The sequence below is a fragment of the Psittacula echo genome (assembly GCF_963264785.1).
Source record: "Psittacula echo genome assembly, chromosome: 1".
NCBI classification, from domain to species: Eukaryota; Metazoa; Chordata; class Aves; order Psittaciformes; family Psittacidae; genus Psittacula; species Psittacula echo.
The window spans coordinates 122,156,595-122,174,925 of NC_137735.1; the positions used below are offsets into that span (position 1 = coordinate 122,156,595).

The 18,331-nt window shown below is 37.2% G+C and overlaps 1 protein-coding gene across 1 annotated transcript in view; it reads right to left on the reverse strand.

The window, feature by feature from the left end:
* The window catches only part of ACSS3 (acyl-CoA synthetase short chain family member 3), a gene marked incomplete at both ends in the record, with an annotated part of 92,839 nt that overhangs the window by 20,651 nt on the left and 53,857 nt on the right, over positions 1 to 18,331 (reverse strand). Inside the window, one exon of the mRNA XM_080624119.1 lies at positions 16,512 to 16,615. Within this exon, the coding sequence (XP_080480245.1) occupies positions 16,512 to 16,615 (104 nt within the window). The remainder of the gene's footprint in view (positions 1 to 16,511; positions 16,616 to 18,331) is intronic.

Below are 18,331 nucleotides of genomic sequence, written 5' to 3' on the forward strand. Positions count from 1 at the left end.
TGGGGGGGAAGCCAGAGGAAATGTGACAAATTTCTTTGTTGATATAAAAAGATATTTGTTTGTTGAATCTTAGGAAGATATTCATTCATCTAACTGAGGACAGATAAACTGAACACTGTCACTGTGTGCCTTTCCTCCCTGGATGGAAGGCAGGTCTGGAGTCTCCTCTGAAGCACCAACATAAAATACCTCGTTCGAAGTTTCCAAATGAGACAGCACAAATATCACCTGGAATGTCTTTGCCTTCCTAATTATCCTCACAATTAGGCAGCTAGAAATTCCTTCCTCCCCACCTTCCTCTTTTTCTTAAGAAAACTCAGTTTCACACAGTATTTTTATACTACAAGAGTTGTTCTTATAGAAAAGGAATAAAAACTATCAAGTCATGTAACAGAGTCTAAATTTGAAAAAAAAAAAAAAAAAACAAAAGCATTTGTTGATATTCTCTCTTTTTCTCAAAGGAAAAAAAAATCTATTGAAAATACTTTTAATGTTGCTGTAAGTCTGAGCCACAGAAAACAAAGTGTAGGTGGTTGTAAATATTAGCAGGAACACAGTATGATACTATGACTTTAAAAATGTGGCTTTATCATTCTGGGGATGTCCCAAGTCTCAGGCTACTTGGCCTGCAATTCATGGTCTACACCACCCTCAAGTATCACCACAACAAAGTGGGTTTGTCTTCAGCTCTATATTTATATCTGATAAGTATGGTCAAAACTGTTTTCAGTTCTCTTGCATTAGGAAATTACAGTTGTTGTTGCTGTGAATGTTCTAACCTTCCACAGCATTTGTCTGTCACTTCAGGTGTTGTTAAATGACTGTTCAAGTGCTAAAAAAAGCAGGAACAAGATCAAAATTACAGAAACTTGTGGTGGTTTTACATTAGGTGTTAATGAATAGCTGAAAATTAGCATTAACAGCATATTTAAGCTAGGGCCTAACACCACCTGTGGGACACAGAATGAGAATTATCAAGCCTCAATTCTAATAAAGACACACTAAAAGGTTTGCTTACTTTTTTCACCATCTTTCCCTGCTCCTTCTTTTACATGATGCCCATTTCCCACACAATCACAGATCCTGATCTTTTATTCCAACAAGCAGAACACCCAAGCTACAATTACAGTGGTGACACAGTATCAAAATGATCTAACATGTCCCATCTCTGATCACACTGAAAGTTGCAGGAAAAGAAACTTGAAAATTACTCAACAGTTTGGAAGCTTCATTTTCTGCACAGTATCTGTACTGAAGACTTTTTTCCACTTCTCCCCAGAACATAATGAAAAATGGCTTTTTTCTTAGAGAATGGTGAATTGGAAAAGACAGTGCAGGGAACAGCTTCTTTTTTTGACTGTGTTTGGAGGAGAAGAAGTGGTAGCACGGAGTATGTCTTACTTTACATATTGCATACTATCTAACAGATCAGGTGAGAAAGGTGTTCTCCTATCACCAAAACATAGTAATTAGGCTTGCTACAAAGAAGTAGGGAACAGAGCATCACTGTTAACCTGACGCATCCACCTTCATGAACTGGGAATTGACAAATATTTCCAATCAACAGTGCTCAACCAAAAAACCTTGAGGGAAGAGAGAGAATCTGAAATATCTGAAAATTAGGTTTGATTGCTTGACTCTCTGATACACAGCTAATGAAAACAATAGAAACTAGAAAGGAAATTTCATCATACTAATTTGTCTGTATTTGTCCCTGCTATTTGGATAACAGTGAATAAGACTGAATGAAAATCCACTTATTCTAAACAAGAACCACAAGTTCTAAAACTTTGTGAATAGCTCTCTAATTGCTAATTCTTCTATTATCTTCTCAATTACCAGTGGATATATCATTTTCATATTTACCCAGTGCTCTAATCTCCAAGCTGTACATTCACTTCCCATGGGTCAATAAGACTTCTTAGACACATGAAAAAAATTAAATTTTTCTGTACTTGATCAGATATTAATTCAGAGAGGGAATCCCAAAAGCATCTCCTCTTTGTGTTCAGTTAACAGTTCCCGAATGCTAAAGATTCCCATACAATGAAGAAGCACAAAGGAGTACTGTCAAAGGATGACGGGAATCTTTGTGCTGTACATGTCTTGGGAAATCTATTGTATCTTCCCAACAGGATGCTGGATTGAAATATCAATTTCCCAAAACTATCAGGAAACAGCAACCCCTTTCTAGGACAGGATTTTTTAATCACAGAAAAATAGTCTGACTTAAAAGTAGAATTCAATTCAAAATCCTGCTGAAAAGAAATCACTGTTCAGAAGAATACAGAAAAATAAGTACTGATGAGAAATAACCTTTACCAATTTTGTGTAATACAAGTACTGTCTGGCCCTTTTATATATTTCCAATAAATAAAGTTGCTTAAGAATCTTCGGTTTCAATTACGGTTGATTTCTTTACAATTCAAGTCAGGACCTGTATGCAGATGCTTGACAATTGGGCATTGCATTCCACCCACCCCTTACAGCAGGCTTCTGAATGTACAAATGGACATCCCTGACCTGACACTCACTTGCTTATAAGTCATAGATTCGCTGAAATTAATGTACAGTGTCCAGATAGATCCCTAATCCTGAAGTCTTTAAAAACTTCAATGTTTTTACCATAAGGAACAGAACAGTAAATCTGTCTTCCTGTCAAGCATTTAGGTGCTAACCCTCCACTCACTACGCTAGTAACTTAGCCCACCCTCTGGCTATGGAAGGCTTTTCAGGGACAACTGGATCATAAAACAAAGTTCTTCTCTGCATAACACCTTATAATGTGACAATGAAACAGCTATCTAGAAGAGCAATGTTTCGTAACTAGTCTGGTAGCTACATTCAGCATCTGCTCTGAGTTATAATGGAATGAATGTACATCTGAGAATAACAAAAAGGACTTCACTGAGACTTGGAAGAGAGAATTACTGAGAGGTCATTTTAAAATCATAGCTGTTAAAGTGTCTCAAGTCTCTCACTGCATTTTTACTTTCAGGATAAGGGCTGATGTAAAGAAATAGCCCTCGAAATTCAAAGATGTGACCTTCTTCATTTTGTCCCACTCTACATGTAAGCGAAAGATATGATTTTAAAGATATTGAAATATTATTGAGATATACTGGGCAGCTAATTAATAGTCTGATACAGTCATTTTTGTTGCATTTGAGCCTATGAAAGCAATTCTTATGTCAGAGAAGATGCTGCTGATGCAGAAGAAAAAAAGTGCACTCTCTTAACAAGTAACAAGGAGTACCGCCTGACTTTATTTATGAGAAATCTGCCACCTACCCATGTGCCTGACTTGCAGAAGCTGTGCTCTACCAAATGATGCAGAGCAACAGCTAGTAAGTTCTGTGCTCAAAATTGTCTTGCTCATTCTCAGTCAACAGTCAAGTTCAACCAAAATAAACAGTTTTGAAATGACCCAGGAATTTAAATATGAAAAATGCCCTGTGCCACTTACATTCCTGCTACATTATAATTTCTAGACTGTCTCATGTTCCTCAGCATAATAGACTGTCACACTGCTGAAATACTTTATTTTCTGGCAGGATGTACTTAGGGAAAACACACTGCATTCTGACATTAATATTTGAGTTTGGGCTGCACTAGATGAGTAATGTAAGGCTGTATGCTTTGAATTTCTTAGGATGCCGTGGATAGACACTGGAAACATGCAAAAGAGGTGGGAAGTTGTTATATAGGAGGAGACAAAAAAAGAGAAGAAAAAGGAGCAATTTTCATACATTAACATACACATTAATAACACTAAGTTCTCAGTATGGCAGTGCTGTTCTGAGCCATTCTCCTGGCAAAGCTGTCATTTTGGTTGAGGGGAACTGAAGAAATTACTACAGCAGAAGACAGCACTGATAAACTGGAGAGTAGGGTCTATGGAAGGGAGAAAGCTTAGGCAGAAAATCCACCCACAGAGCAAGAATGCAGCTCTGAAAAGACTCCTTGCACTTGCTCCCTCCACACTGTGGTCATTTTAATTATGCCAGAAAGAGTGAAATTAAAAATTCAATAAAGTAACATCAACATGCTTTCCAGTCTGGCAACAGCTACTGGGCACCCAGGAACAGAACACCACAGTACCAGATGAATTATAGCACTCAAAATCTGCACCACAGCATACCATACTGCTTCCTTATAATATATTCCTTATAATAAAACCAAATGTAACACATCACAGAAATAATATGTACTGGGAGAGTACTGCAGATTCAGGGCCAAGAGCATCAAGTATTCATACAGACTTCATTCCTTTCACCTTCCAGCATATCACTGCAAAGAAGTCAGTTTCCCATGCAGCTCTTCATTGTGAAAACCCAAATAGGTTTAAGTCTCTGACTGCACTAGCAGTAGGTGGCCTCACTCACAACTTGTGACTTAGCACTGTTAACCCTGATAAATTCTGTCTAAACAGCCATGCTGCAGGCTGGTAGCTCAAGCACCAATTTAGTCTTATGCTTTTTCATCTTGGAAGATAATTTCAGGTAACTGTTTTAGCCTCTGGACAGTACAGCCATGCCATGGTTTCAGCAAGGAGTCCAAAATATCCATTGTATAATTTTGCCATAAAGCTTTCTTCATCTCTTCCAAGGAAGAGATCTCCACTCTTTGAAAACCTCCATTGTGGCACACGAGACATGATACAGTATTAATGTCTTTCTTAGAAAGACCAAGTACACCTGGCTAGTGCTGGCTATTTAACTACAAATACCCTGACGCTAATTATTCATCAACATTAAAATAAGGAGATGACACCCAGCCACTATAATCCACTGCACCAGAAGGCACAGAGGAGAACAGATTGGACAATCCCAATGCAATATGATGCATGATGCAGGGCTGTCAGCTGGCAGACTGCCATAAAAGTCCATGGTACAACTGCACCCCCTTCGTTAGCATACGTTGATATGTCATGACTTTTACCATCTTCCAAAAGTCTACTGAAAATTAGTGTTCAATTCTATCATATTTTTACCATTAGTTTCCCCATCCATTTTATTCATTTTCTCTTCCTTTTGCTTAAGTCTGTTGTCAAATGGAGTAAAATTTAATGACAACTTATATTTACTAAAATTCTGATATTCTAATACATTTAGCAGGGTAATGCAGCAAACTGTAACAGAAAAGTGGGCAGAGCCACAAGAAAACAACAGTGACTAAAGAATCTGGGGAACTGTAAATTCTTAAGGATTCCCTGATTCAGTTTTTCCAACTATCAGAAAGCAATTAAATCCAAGTTACACATTACGCACAATTAGGTTAGATTAAAGACAATATGTCATCCTAAACTGTGAAAGGCTTTGCTGGCTAGTAGTGCAACTTCAAACCCTCATGTACCGTTTGGTAGTTCATTTCACCCCTTATTTCTGAGGAGTATGACGGATGCAGCGGAAAAATTTTTGAACAGTGATGGCAATTATCATTTATTTTTCCTCCACCTGACTGCATTCTTAACTTAACCTTTCTGTGAGTTAAGTACATGCAGTTTCAACACAATAAATACCAGGAGTGTACAGAATGCCAAAATATGGTAAGTAGCAGTGGTATATCTTTGCAAAACTCAGAACAAGTATCAAATTTTAAGTGATGTTTGCAAGTTGAATGATTTCTCTTCAAGAACTTGTTTTACAAGCAGTTTATCAACTTCTCACAAACTTAAGTGAAGCTAAGGTAGAGAATATGCAAGTAAACCAATTGGAAAGAATTTAAGTTAAGACATTCTTGCTCAAATATTATTTAGAGAGACTATCACATCTGAAACATGACCTTGTCCATCATGCTGCTTACAGTTTAGACTACATTCATTTGGCAGAGCAGAACAACGTATTACCTTGATGGGATGGCTGCAAAACACGTTTGCTCATCTCTAAAGAACAGAGTGTAAAACCTCTACAAGTTACTTGTAAGCTTCATGGAAAAACAAGTGGTTTTCACCTCTTCTTCACCTCCAAGTGAAATTAAATTTGACCTTTCTCACTGGGTTAAATTCTACACAGAGCCTTGAAAAATCTCTACTTAACTGCTTAACTTTCTCTACTCAGAAACTGCAATGTAGAAACTTGACTCAGAAAACACAGAAAAGCGATATCAATAAGAAATGAACCAAACGATATTTTAAAGGGTTACAAACAAAACCAGAAATATCCATTAATTAAACAGACTCCCCAGTACAGATGTATTTGTACAACAGGACCAGAGTGCTGCACAAAAATCTGCTTATTTGCCTTTTTTTCTGGTTATGACTTCTTGCTGTTCAGTATTCACTTCCACTTGAAGCTCTCCTTATTCTCTATATTCTTTATTGTACAGTAGCACCAAGAGTGCTCAATCAACATCAGGGGCATACACTACGGACACCACAGAAAGTGCTTACTGTCTGAAAGACAGCACAGGCAGTAGCTAAAAGGGACAATGATGTGACAGCCATATTCATTTTCATTATCCATTATATGAAGAAGGATGATTTTGTAATTAAAACGCACAACTGGACACTGTGCAGCTGACTTAAGCTAATTTAAATGCACATCAGTGAAGATAATTATGGGGCCTCATTATTCCTCAACATCTTGGCTGGACAGTCCCATGATCCTTCTTCCCTCGTTTTTACATTGAGTTGGATTGAACTGATTTACATCTAAAAAAAAAAAAAAGAAAAGAAAAATCTTTTTTTCAGCCAGTTTAGTTTTTGTCTAAATCAATGCTCTGATCCTGCTTGCCATGTGGCCACATGCATGGTAGGACTGGCCTAACAGCAAGGGCACAAACGCAGTGCCAGAGATGAAGGAAGAATGCTCCACTCCCTTTTTCACTGGTGGTTTCACTAAGTTGACCATTCATAAATCACACACGTTACACACCACCACTGCTGAGCTATTTATATCAGTATGTTTCATTTAAATAGTATCACAAGTACTTCCTCCTCTGCAATCAATTTGTCCATGTAGTCTAAGTCATGGTTTAGGATATCACTTTACTTTTTAAATGTCAGCTGCAACACAGGTACACATTAAGTGCCTTCATAAGCCAGGCCATTTTTCTTAAAGAGAGCTCTAGCAACAAACAGATATCTGAAAATTCATCTATGTAGTTACTCTGTTGGTTTAACTCTATATCAGATCCTAATCTGCAGTGGTATCAGCCAATGCTTCTCACCTCAGCTGGGACACTATTTTGAATCTTTAAAAGCAAACACTGCATCGTATTGTGTTGCACAAATTTAAGTATATTCATATTCAAATAAATGGGCAAGCATTCCCATGTTATTATGCCCATATACAGCACTGAGAATGACAGTTTCAAGCTTGTTTGTGCTATCTAGGAATTGTGATGTTCGTATTATCCTGACTGTGAAGCTATATTAATATGTGCACAAGAACAGCTGAGTACAGCTAGCCAGAAGCAGAGCATTTCCCTCATTTCTTGTGAAAGTACGGAAGCACAGTGGGGAAAAAAATAAATCACAAAATAAGCTAAAGGTATCTGAAAATCTGAAGCCTGAACCTCAAAATAAAATCCATTTTGCTTATAAACTAACGTATTTTCTGAAGTACCTGACTTTCCATGCTTATTCTTAGATATTAACATCAGAAAAGAAACCAGCAATTCTTTAAGTGTTTTTAAATGCTTCAAAGTACTTTTAGAAATAAAGCATCTATTACCATGATTACATCTTACACTTGTGAAGGCTTAATACTTCTTGTGCAATAATTCTATTGCTACATTCAATACACTCATTTGAAAACAAAATCAACTGCCAAACCCATTAAAATTCCCCCAAGACTCCCTTTCACAATATTACCCAAACACAGAAAACATCCTGTTTGTGGTATAATGTACATGTACAGAAGGCCTCTGAATATTTCAAAGCACATCCAAATAAAATCTCCAGAATAAATGCACAAAATTTAACCATAAAGAAGATCTAACTGGTTAGTTACAGGTTGGTGGGCCATGACAAATATTAAAACCAAAGAAGAAAGTAAGTTCAGCTATCACAATTTGGCAAGCTAGTCATAAAGCTCCAGAAGTTTATGCATTCTTTTTGTAAGAATACCAGGCTCTTTTGCCTACAAATGGTAGTTTATAATGTACATCTTATAAGTTGCCTATATCAAAATGACAGCCAAGACAACCAAAGGACAATACAAAGTTTTCTGGTCTTTTTTTGAAGACGTTACATGGCATGTTTATGGCATGTTTAAAGATGTATTAAGTTGGGTAATGCACTGAATTATAATATATTTTCAGACTAAAAATTAACTTCAACTTTTTATTTTCCTCCTACTGTAACATCGTAACTGAGACATGATGAAATGCTAAGAGATAAATGGAGATTATAAAATGTAATTACACATCTCAGTGCTAACCATTTACTGTTTAATCATTTGGGGGAGTCTTAATATATTGTATGGATAGTGACAGTGCCAAGATGGAAAAGACAGATAAAATTACTACTCTCATTCACATATTTCTTATTTATCAGCATCTAACATTTTAGGAGCTCCTGTTCTCTTTCTATCTTTACTGGGCAACCCTGAATCCTGCAAAGGTTCATTCCTTCCATGCACCAGATCCATGCAGCTTACTACTAGCTTTTCTGTCCTTAAATCACCAGGAAAATCATCTACTTTACACTAATGAGGACTTCATTCTCTTTATTCGTGAGCAATGAAAAAAAGCAGTTGCCATGTGATGAGAAGGAGATCAGCAACCTGTAACAATTTCACAAACACACAGACTGGAGAAGCTGTCACAGCTTGTCTCCTCCAGGTAGGTGAGACTGCTCTATTCGTATTTAGCATACCCATTCCTAATGGTGTCCCCTCCTCTTCTTCTTCATTTGCTTATTCAGTGCACAGTAAACATTGTTGATGGCTGAACTCTGTAACTTAAGACTGCTTTACAGTTCCTTTATTTTCAGTCATCTAAACCACATCAATGAAATTTTAAAAAGGAGGAAAACATCTATAAAGCTTCATTCATATTAATGCACGTGCCCAGCTGCATTTGGAAAGACTAAGATTAATAACCACTGAGAAACTGAAGTCAAATGGGAACAGAAAAGCTTAATACATCCATACTATCAATTCTAAGTTAGCAAATGTCAGCGCAAATGAGACAGAGTGGCACTGGCACAGCAGATACTGGCTTTTTACCAGCCCAGAGGAGGTGCTGACAAGAGTATAGTCAGGAGAAAAAGAGAACCTTCACAGCAATTTAAAGAACAGAGGTGCATGCTTTGTCTTCTTTTCACTAGAAGGACCTATTGTGCTTACTGACTTAAGCCCACACTGCAACCAACTCCAGAAATAAAAACAAAAGGGATCCATCTGTTTTTCAAACCACAACACACTTGCCGTCTCCAACCCAGTATGATGTTTGCAACATGGCACATTTCCCAAACTGCATGTGAGAACTGAAAGCCATGTTGTCGTGGTTTAAGCCCAGGCCGTAAATTAGAACCACGCAGTCTACTTCCCCCCCCACTCCCCAGAGGGATGGGGAGGAGAATCGAAAGAATGTAACTCCCACGGGTTGAGATAAAAACAGTCCAGTAACTAAGGTATAACACAAATCACTACTGCTGCCACCAATAATAATAATGATAAGGGAAATAACAAGGGAAGAGAATACGATACCGCCCGCCGGAAAAGAGCCCGACAGAAAAGAGGACGTGCCCTTCCGGGTAACTCCCAGTTACATTCCTGGGCATGACGTGCTGTGGTATGGAATACCTCTTTGGCTCGTTTGGGTCAGGTGTCCTGTCCCTGCTTCCTCCCGGCTTCTCCTCTTCCCTGGCAGAGCATAAGACTCACAAAGTCCTTGGTCAGTCTAAACATTCTGACCAGCAACTGAAAACATCGGCTTTATCAGTATTATTCCCAGGCCGAAAGTCAAAACCACTGCACCAGCTACTAAGAAGGAGAAAAAATGACTGCTGCTGCTGAACCCAGGACACATGTGAAATGCACATCTGAAATAAACGTCAAAAGATAAACATTTTTAGAGGAGAAAACACACTTCATGAAATGGAGGAGACAATGAACAGCACTGAAGATCACAATAAACCTATGCACCTATAACGATTCATTCAAAGTAAAAGCACCTTAGAGAATATGTATATAATCCAGTCATACATTCTTTCACACCCGACACCTACATAACCAGTACGTAGTAATAAACAAGACATTTCTGTAAAACACTTTCTCAGCTAAGCAGCTACTGCCTAAATTTCTAAAGGAGAATCATCTTCACATGGGTTCTGCAGAGAAAACTCACGTAAATTTAAGAATGGAAGATGAGTATAAGCGACTAAGACTGAAATGCTACAGAGGCAACAGAGTAGAGAAGCCATTTTACTAAGTCGTGTCACTCATCATATATGATGGAGATGCTAAACTGTGTTAGCATGAGTGCAGTAATTCAGTATTTTACCATTAGATTAACAAGGATTACACCAATCAAATGCCCAGTTCTGAGCACCAGCAGTTTTCAGTGTTTCCCTCTCCTCTTTACCCTCCCAGAAACACAGTGCTCCAAAGTAAGGTTTTCACAAATAAGCGATTTTATCACATTTCCAAATACACACTCATTTAAGAAACTTCTGTAAGTCTGATGTTCGATGGGACTGCACATCTAAAGGCCCAAACAGTTTACATCATAATGAAACACCTTTAGCAACAACACCACAAAAAGGTTGGGTGGAAGGACAGTGAGGCTGTGGGTATTTTTTCTCTGAAACTATACCACATTTCTGGGATGTACACACAGATTGAGGGATCAAACGTCCCACATGAGGAGAGGCATGTTTCCCCACTCTTCCTCCACATCTGAGTGGTAGTACTTGAATACTGCAAAAGAGAGGCACAACTGCTTTTCACAGGTTTAAGAGACAGGTTGGCTCCCTCAAAGCTTGGCTTGTTAGAAAACAGGAGTGTCAAATCCTAATTTAAATCCATGTCACTCCTTTAAGTTAAATTATTGTCAGATAAAAATTGCAAGGACTGTAATTACTCCAACCTCAAGAGAGAAGCCAATCATCAGGAATAATTAGGAAAGGGCTCCTGGATTCTGACACAGGTTGACCAGACAGACAAAATAAATATGTAAAAGTTCTGTTCTTTTTCATTTCTCTGAAGCTAATGATAAAGGGCATTGCACAAAATTAGATAGCTACATACTACTGAAAGGTCAGTCTCTGCACTGGCAACGCCCATGGCCCCTAAAAGAATTTCCACCTCTCTCTCCTTCAATAAGGACAACCAAAACTTATTTAAACAGGGTGTTCTAACATGACATTGAAGGAATGACAGGCTACTGTAACTAATACAGTCAGTCCACATCTTCACAGGTCTGATTACTAAACAACAAACTATGACTGAAATGATCCACGTTCATCACTTTAAGGAGAGAATGCAAGCCGTCAGGTAGAGACATGATAAATGACCACTTTTCGTCTCCTATTCTACATGGATACCTGTTGTAAGTTCAGTTATCCAGAAAATTATGCTCAGAGAATTCTGTAATTCAGGGCTGGTAGAGCTGCATAAGTTTCTGCAGAGTAATTCCCACTTCTGTAGAACTGTTCTGCTGGATATCAGCTTCCACTAATAAAAAACATGATCCTACTATTTACAGGATACACACGTCTTTAAAAAGCATGAACTGATCTACACTAAGGCACCACCTGACAACCTAGACCAGGAGCCTGGACTTCGAAAGAAATTTGTTACGTATCTTTCATCTCAGCTCCAGACTCTTGGGCTCCATTAAGTTCAGAACTGAACTTCTGGCACTCAAAAAAAAAAAACAAAACAAAAACCCTCAAAAAAAAAAAAAATCCTTACTTTAATTAGTACAAATTAAACAGCCACCCTTTGTTTCTTTGTTTAGTTTACCTTTCCTGCTGCCTCTTCCTCTGAAAATGTCACCATATGAAAGCAATGCACTGGATTGATCTGCATGGTTCTGAATGGGACAAAGCAGGACATGATCGAAGAACAAAATCTGTAATCCAATTGTCAACCGTGGGGAGATGAACGTCTAGACTGACAAGGTAATTCACCTAAAGAACAGTTATGTAGTGGAAACCTGGAAAGATTAGCTAACAATTCAGCTGCAAAATCCATGTTTCCAGATACTCCAGAGAAGATTTTGCAGAACGTTGCCAGGACAACACAATAGAAACTGAAGACTGGGGAACATGTCATGCTGCTTGGAGACCAGATTAATAAACTCTTCCCCATACACAATTGTGGTAGGAAGTAGTTAACTGAAGTACATTACAGTACGTACACTTAACTAGGATTCATACTTTTTTACACTGAATTCAATGATACAGTTTTTGAATACAGTGATAAAGTTTGTACAGCTGTAATATAAGATTTGTATAACTATTAGTCCTATGTGGAATTACATAAGAATAGTATGTCTTAATAAAAATATTACCATCACAGCATTTGCATGTTTTCAAGTTAAGACACAGAGAAGGAACAATTTTAAAAGTGATAGAGTATATTAATTAATTGTGCAACAGAACTTGGGGAATTCCTAATAGTAGATTTAATCACACTATATGTCACAGAGTATCCAAGATCTCATTACAACGTGCACACACTATAACCTTCTTTTTCAGCAGCCATAATGTAGTAAATGTAGTAAGCACTGTGTGATTTTCTTTTTGTCCTACTCCTGCTGCAGACACCCATTCCTTACTGGATAAGGTAGCTATTCCCATGAAAACAAAAACCACGGACAATCTTCCCATAGTTCTGCCTGCTCACACTCAGGACATACCAAATATTTCCAATTTACGCCTCCTACACTTGCATACTCTGTAGCTTCAATTCCCCCAGTACATGATCAAAAACATTTTATGGAAACATGTCTCTTGGCTGAGATTTTATACCTGTAGAATTTTATCACTGAATTTTCAGTTTCAGTTCTGTTTCAACTATACATCCTCAAAGATAGTCTTAAAATGTTTTTATTTAAAAATATAAAGAGAAAAAAACTCTTTACATCCTATACTTACGAAGAAGCAGAAATCTGACTTCTTAACATTGTTTCTAAATGTCAAAAACAATGTGGTAGAGTTTCATTTTACTACTTTTTACTACAAAATACTGAATACCTAGCATGAAAGCAGTTCACGATGTTTAACATGAGCTTTCAGAGCCCTCACGTTTCCACAGCTCATCACAAACTCATGGCTGTAACCCACACTCACATTTCTTTGTCTATTAAGGCCTTTCCAAGTGATGTGGCACAGCACCTGCAATCTAAAGACTGTTTAGGCTATTTCAAACAGATTTGCCAAGCTGCCCCATAATATATTTACATGGAATATTGAATCAGAGCTACTGTATCATTTCCGTAAAACGTAACTACACAGAGACAGAACAAGGTCCAAAATGTGCATTCCTTTTCCCTTTCAGACAAAATATCACAAAACACACACAAAATATGATAAGAAAATTTATCTCCAATCAAGAAAAGCTCTGTTTTCTAAAACTGAATTTGCAAAGGCTTCATAGATAGCTCATGGCAAAATACTCATCTTTCCCAGTTTAATGTCTGCAAGACTATATTAACTTTACTTACTCCACAGGGGTGTTAAAAGAATTAATTGCATGTGCTTGCACAACTAATTTGAAGATGAAAAATGCTATTTAAATGCCAAGTGTCATTTTATATAAATAAGAAAAAAATAAACACTGCACAAATCCAAAACAAGACTATCCTCTCTCCATGTACAGATTGAGCAGAGGATCTGAAAATACTGTTCTTTCATCCACTGCCATGTCTCCAAAGAAAACAAAGTTCTTATGAGTCCTTACTGCCTCAAATACTACTTTGCCACTCACTGGTATACGTTTCACAGCTTGTAAGATGTGCTAACTATATTTGTAACACAAATATTAACATGTAAAGTAAGCGTTATTCATGACAGCATATTGACACAAACCAAAGTTTTAATCAATCAGGCTTTCCAGGTGTAGTTGCTTTGAAGTCCCCTAATGAAAGCTTTCTTCTGTTTCAAAGTACTGTTTCAATTCACAGTGATTTCATACACTCCATTAATCTACAGACAAAATGGAAGAAAATCCTATTTGCGTTTCTTTGTCCATAGTCATTTATTTCAAGTTTCAATATATGGCAAAAGGGCCAAGAGCTTTGCAGATACCTTACTAAATCTGAAGCAGAAAGTGCTTTACACTCCCTTTTAATTTTATAATACCTTTGTTTGCTAGCTTTTTGTTTCCCTTCACTCATACTCATTTCCATCTCCAAATAATGACTCGGTTGCTTCTCATTTCTACAAAGCTAATCTTTTCTCTACTCTCAGTCATAAACAAGGGAATAGAAATTACCTCATCATACAAAACCCACTAATTACCCAGATACTGGTACTGGATTTTCCTCCTCATCATCATTTCCTTTAGCTTCAGTTGAAAGAGTCAGCAAGTAAGACATAACTGCATTAGAAGGGCTAGAGTAGTTAGGTAAAATCAAGGTGCCAACATTTCTCACAGTTTTGTCATGCTCTTGTTTTGGAAGAATGCCGATAAATTTCAAATTGGGGAAGAAGTAACAATTTGCCAGATTATCAAACATCAAAAGCATTTTCATACCTAGAAATAAGTCACAGACTTTCAATCTCAGGCATAATGAACAGCAATTTATAACTGCAGCTGCAATTCAATTATAAAAAAGGTAATTCATAAAATGCAACAGTTTTGTTATTTTGAATTGAATTTTGTTAAAAACCCCACCTATTTAAAAAGTTACTAGCTCTACATAAAATAGCTATCTCAACCTCTTCCTGCTGGAAGTGATAAGGGGTTTTTATTCTGTGCTTTTAGTAGTAATTTCTTATTTTAAAGATAGTTTGGAAGATTGCTGTTTCTGAATTTTTGGGTCCTCTATCCTGTCATCAGTCACTAATCTTGCATATTTCTAATATGAAGTGAAACAGCCAGTTATCTCCTCTATGAAATATTTCACATTTAGTGCATACAGCTTTGACCTAGTGTACTGAAATACAGTAATATTGGATTGAAAGGGCTTTTCCAGCATAGAAATCCACTTTCAACAATATCTCACCAAGTGACAGACACTGCTTATTTTTTCACAGTTAATGGGATATGCTTTGCATTCTGCTAAAACAAGGTGACTGAACGGCAGAAGGGAAGGCTGCTACAATTAAATTTAAGAGCATACTGTGAATATGGAGATCAAGGAACATACTGTACTTGTACTATCAGTAGGGTTTGTGGCCTTTGGAAAGTCTCTCAAACAGTCTTACCTCTACACACTACAAGTACAATTACATGCACATGTTTGTTTAAGGTCTCTCACTCATACCTGAGATACATCTACGTGAACATGGTATCATTAAAACTTTGCACTAGATGTAAGTCAAAAGTATAAGCAATTATGTATATATGTGCACAGATGACAAATAAAAACACATGCAAAATTATGTACAGTAATATTGCTTACTGCTAGTTCAGTAGGTAGTCAAAGACATTGTTTGATCTTTCAGCCTTTTTAAGTTAATTGCTCATTCTGCATTATTCAGGCCTGTTCTTGCCTATAATCATTAGGATCATAGACAAGTGAGCAAAATGCAGGTCTCATGCTAATTAATTAGCAGATTAAATAAAAGATTAAATAAAAAATTACACTACTATCTTGCAGGACTTTCTTAGTATGTATCTAATATTGGGGGATTAATAAAAGTGATTCATTTGAAACCTCCTCAACTTGATTCCATTACCTAACATATAATAGAGAAGAGCTAAAGAGCTTCCCATTTTCTTCCTAATCTTGTATATCTGCTATCTGACACATCATGGAGGAATCAAAATGTTTTTTCCCCCTAGAGAGAGAGAGATCAGAGAAAATCTGCATCTCAAAACAATGATGCAAAGAAAATAGAAGAGGTATTCTTAGAAGGGAGCGAAGGAGGGAGAGGAGGAGGAAGCTTTTGTAATACACTTCCTTAGCTTTAATAGCAATAATGTGTGCATGAAGCAAAATCCGAATCTGATCTTGTAACAGTAAAATTTGAAAATCCACAGTTATAGGGAGATATATTTGATTGAGCCTTAATCCAGAATTCAACTGGCACTTTTGCAAAGTTACACAGATTGGTACTCTGCTTCACTGCAACCTAAGTATCCAATCCTCCTTGAAGTGAAATAAATGGGAGACATTCCAAAATAATCAACTGCAGTTGGATGAGATCCACACAGAACAATATTAAAGACCAAAGCTTCTACTCTGTGCTGCATATTTTTTAGGTACACAAAATACACACGCAAAAAACTTAACTTGAACCTGAAAGCTTCCCTAAATACCAAATTTTCTGTTACAAAGCAGTCACATATGCAAACAATATAAAAATACAGTTCTACTTGTAGACTCCGGAAACAAGTTTGAAAATATTGCCTCACTGTATTTTACTAGTGGTATTTAAAAACACTCACCTGTTTGCCACCAGTGGTCCAAGACAGGTACTCTGAAGACCTTTTTTGACCATTCTAGTGTGTCCACATCACAGTGCTCACCAGCTACAAATAATGTTCTGAACCTTTAAATGAAAATTAAAGAAAGTGTATGTCTTGATCTGGATGGGGAAGGGAAAACAACAAATTCAGTAAATCACAGAATCATAGAAAACCAGGTTGGAAGGGACCTCAAGGTTCATCTGGTCCAACCTTTCTAGGCAACTCATGACCTAGACTAGATGTCTCAAACCCTTTCCAGCCATATCTTAAAAGTGTCCAGTACTGGGAAATCCATCACTTCCCTGGGGAGATTATTCCAATGGCTGGTTGTTCTCATTGTGAAAAATTTCCCTTTTGTGTCCAGTCAAGAGTCTTCCCAGGAGAAACTTGTGCCCATTAAACCCTTGTCTTTACCATGTAAAAAAAAATAACAAGTATCTCTGGTCCCAGATAAAGGGAAAAGGGGAGGAAGAATTCTTAATCTTTGTAAGCTCCTTCCTACTAAGTAAAAATTAGAATCTTAGTAATACTAATTTATGCTACTTAATAATCATGTAAAAGAGCTTTATTTTCTGAATGCAAAGACCTTGGGAGAACAGAGGCAATCAACTGTCTGTGGAAGTAAAAGTAACTGAATGCTTTGTACACAGAAACTAGGTAGATATCCTTTAGGCAAAACATGTCAGAAACATACCAGAAAAACTATTAAAGAAATAAACAGAACTAAAGGAAATACTTGTAGCATAACTCTTAGTTTTAAGTTGTTAATAACGTTCCATTGAAGCAGATTTTAGTATTCTTTGAACTGCTGAGTCATCCTTTTATAGGCATAAAGGGCAACTTTAGAGAGTAATTTATCTCTAAGAGACTCAAAAGAGAAAGGTTTATTTTCTATGTAACAAAAACAAAATGAAAACCAAATGAAACAAAATCCAAGGCCCTAGAGCAACATTAACACATGACTAAGCTACTGTTTAAAAAAGTGGCAATAGAAACAGCTATTAAGTCATTGCAATACAAGTTGGAAGGGATGTTCTTGCATCTCAGAAAAAGGAAATCAGGAATGTCTGAAAGTTTTGGACATTGTTATTTTGCTACACACTTACTCCTATTTAAGCAAGATTTTTAAACAGAAATCATCTATTTCAGAAATAAAATCTTAACCAGAGGGAAATTTAAGACATAACATTTCTGGTTTCATTTCACAGATAAATCACAATGAAAACCTGTGCCTCCTTCCCCAAAAGGGTGGGTGGTGTGGCAGTCTGAAACACTTCAGCCATGTCAATGCCCATTTCTAACCACCAGGTGCAATCCTGCCACGAGGTACAATGTGAATTATGGATCCAGAGCCGCCATGCACATGCCATTTTGCTATAGACCAAAGAACTTGCTTCCCTTCTGTAGTATCCACACAGGATGGTCTCATGCACTTCCTCTCCCAAATCCTCCCTACTTGGCATATTACGAACAAAGACAGACCTTTCATTTCACACAGAGATGCAATTTAAAACTTCAGGAAACTGAGGGAAGAGAAGAAAGGTAAAAGGCAAACACAGAGTCAGACTCCACATCAGAATTCTGTTTACTTAGAAATAACCTCTTTCTTGGAGTGAAAGTGTACATCAATACTCACACTACAAGAAAGTAAACATTTCCTGAATAGCCCGTCATGACAAGAGAAACTGCAGAGACACCCTACCAAGTACTCTATCAATCCCCAAGGCTTCCGAAATGACAAAATGCCTAATTAAAATATGAACAGAGGTTCCTACATCAGAACCTGGGATTAAAAATAC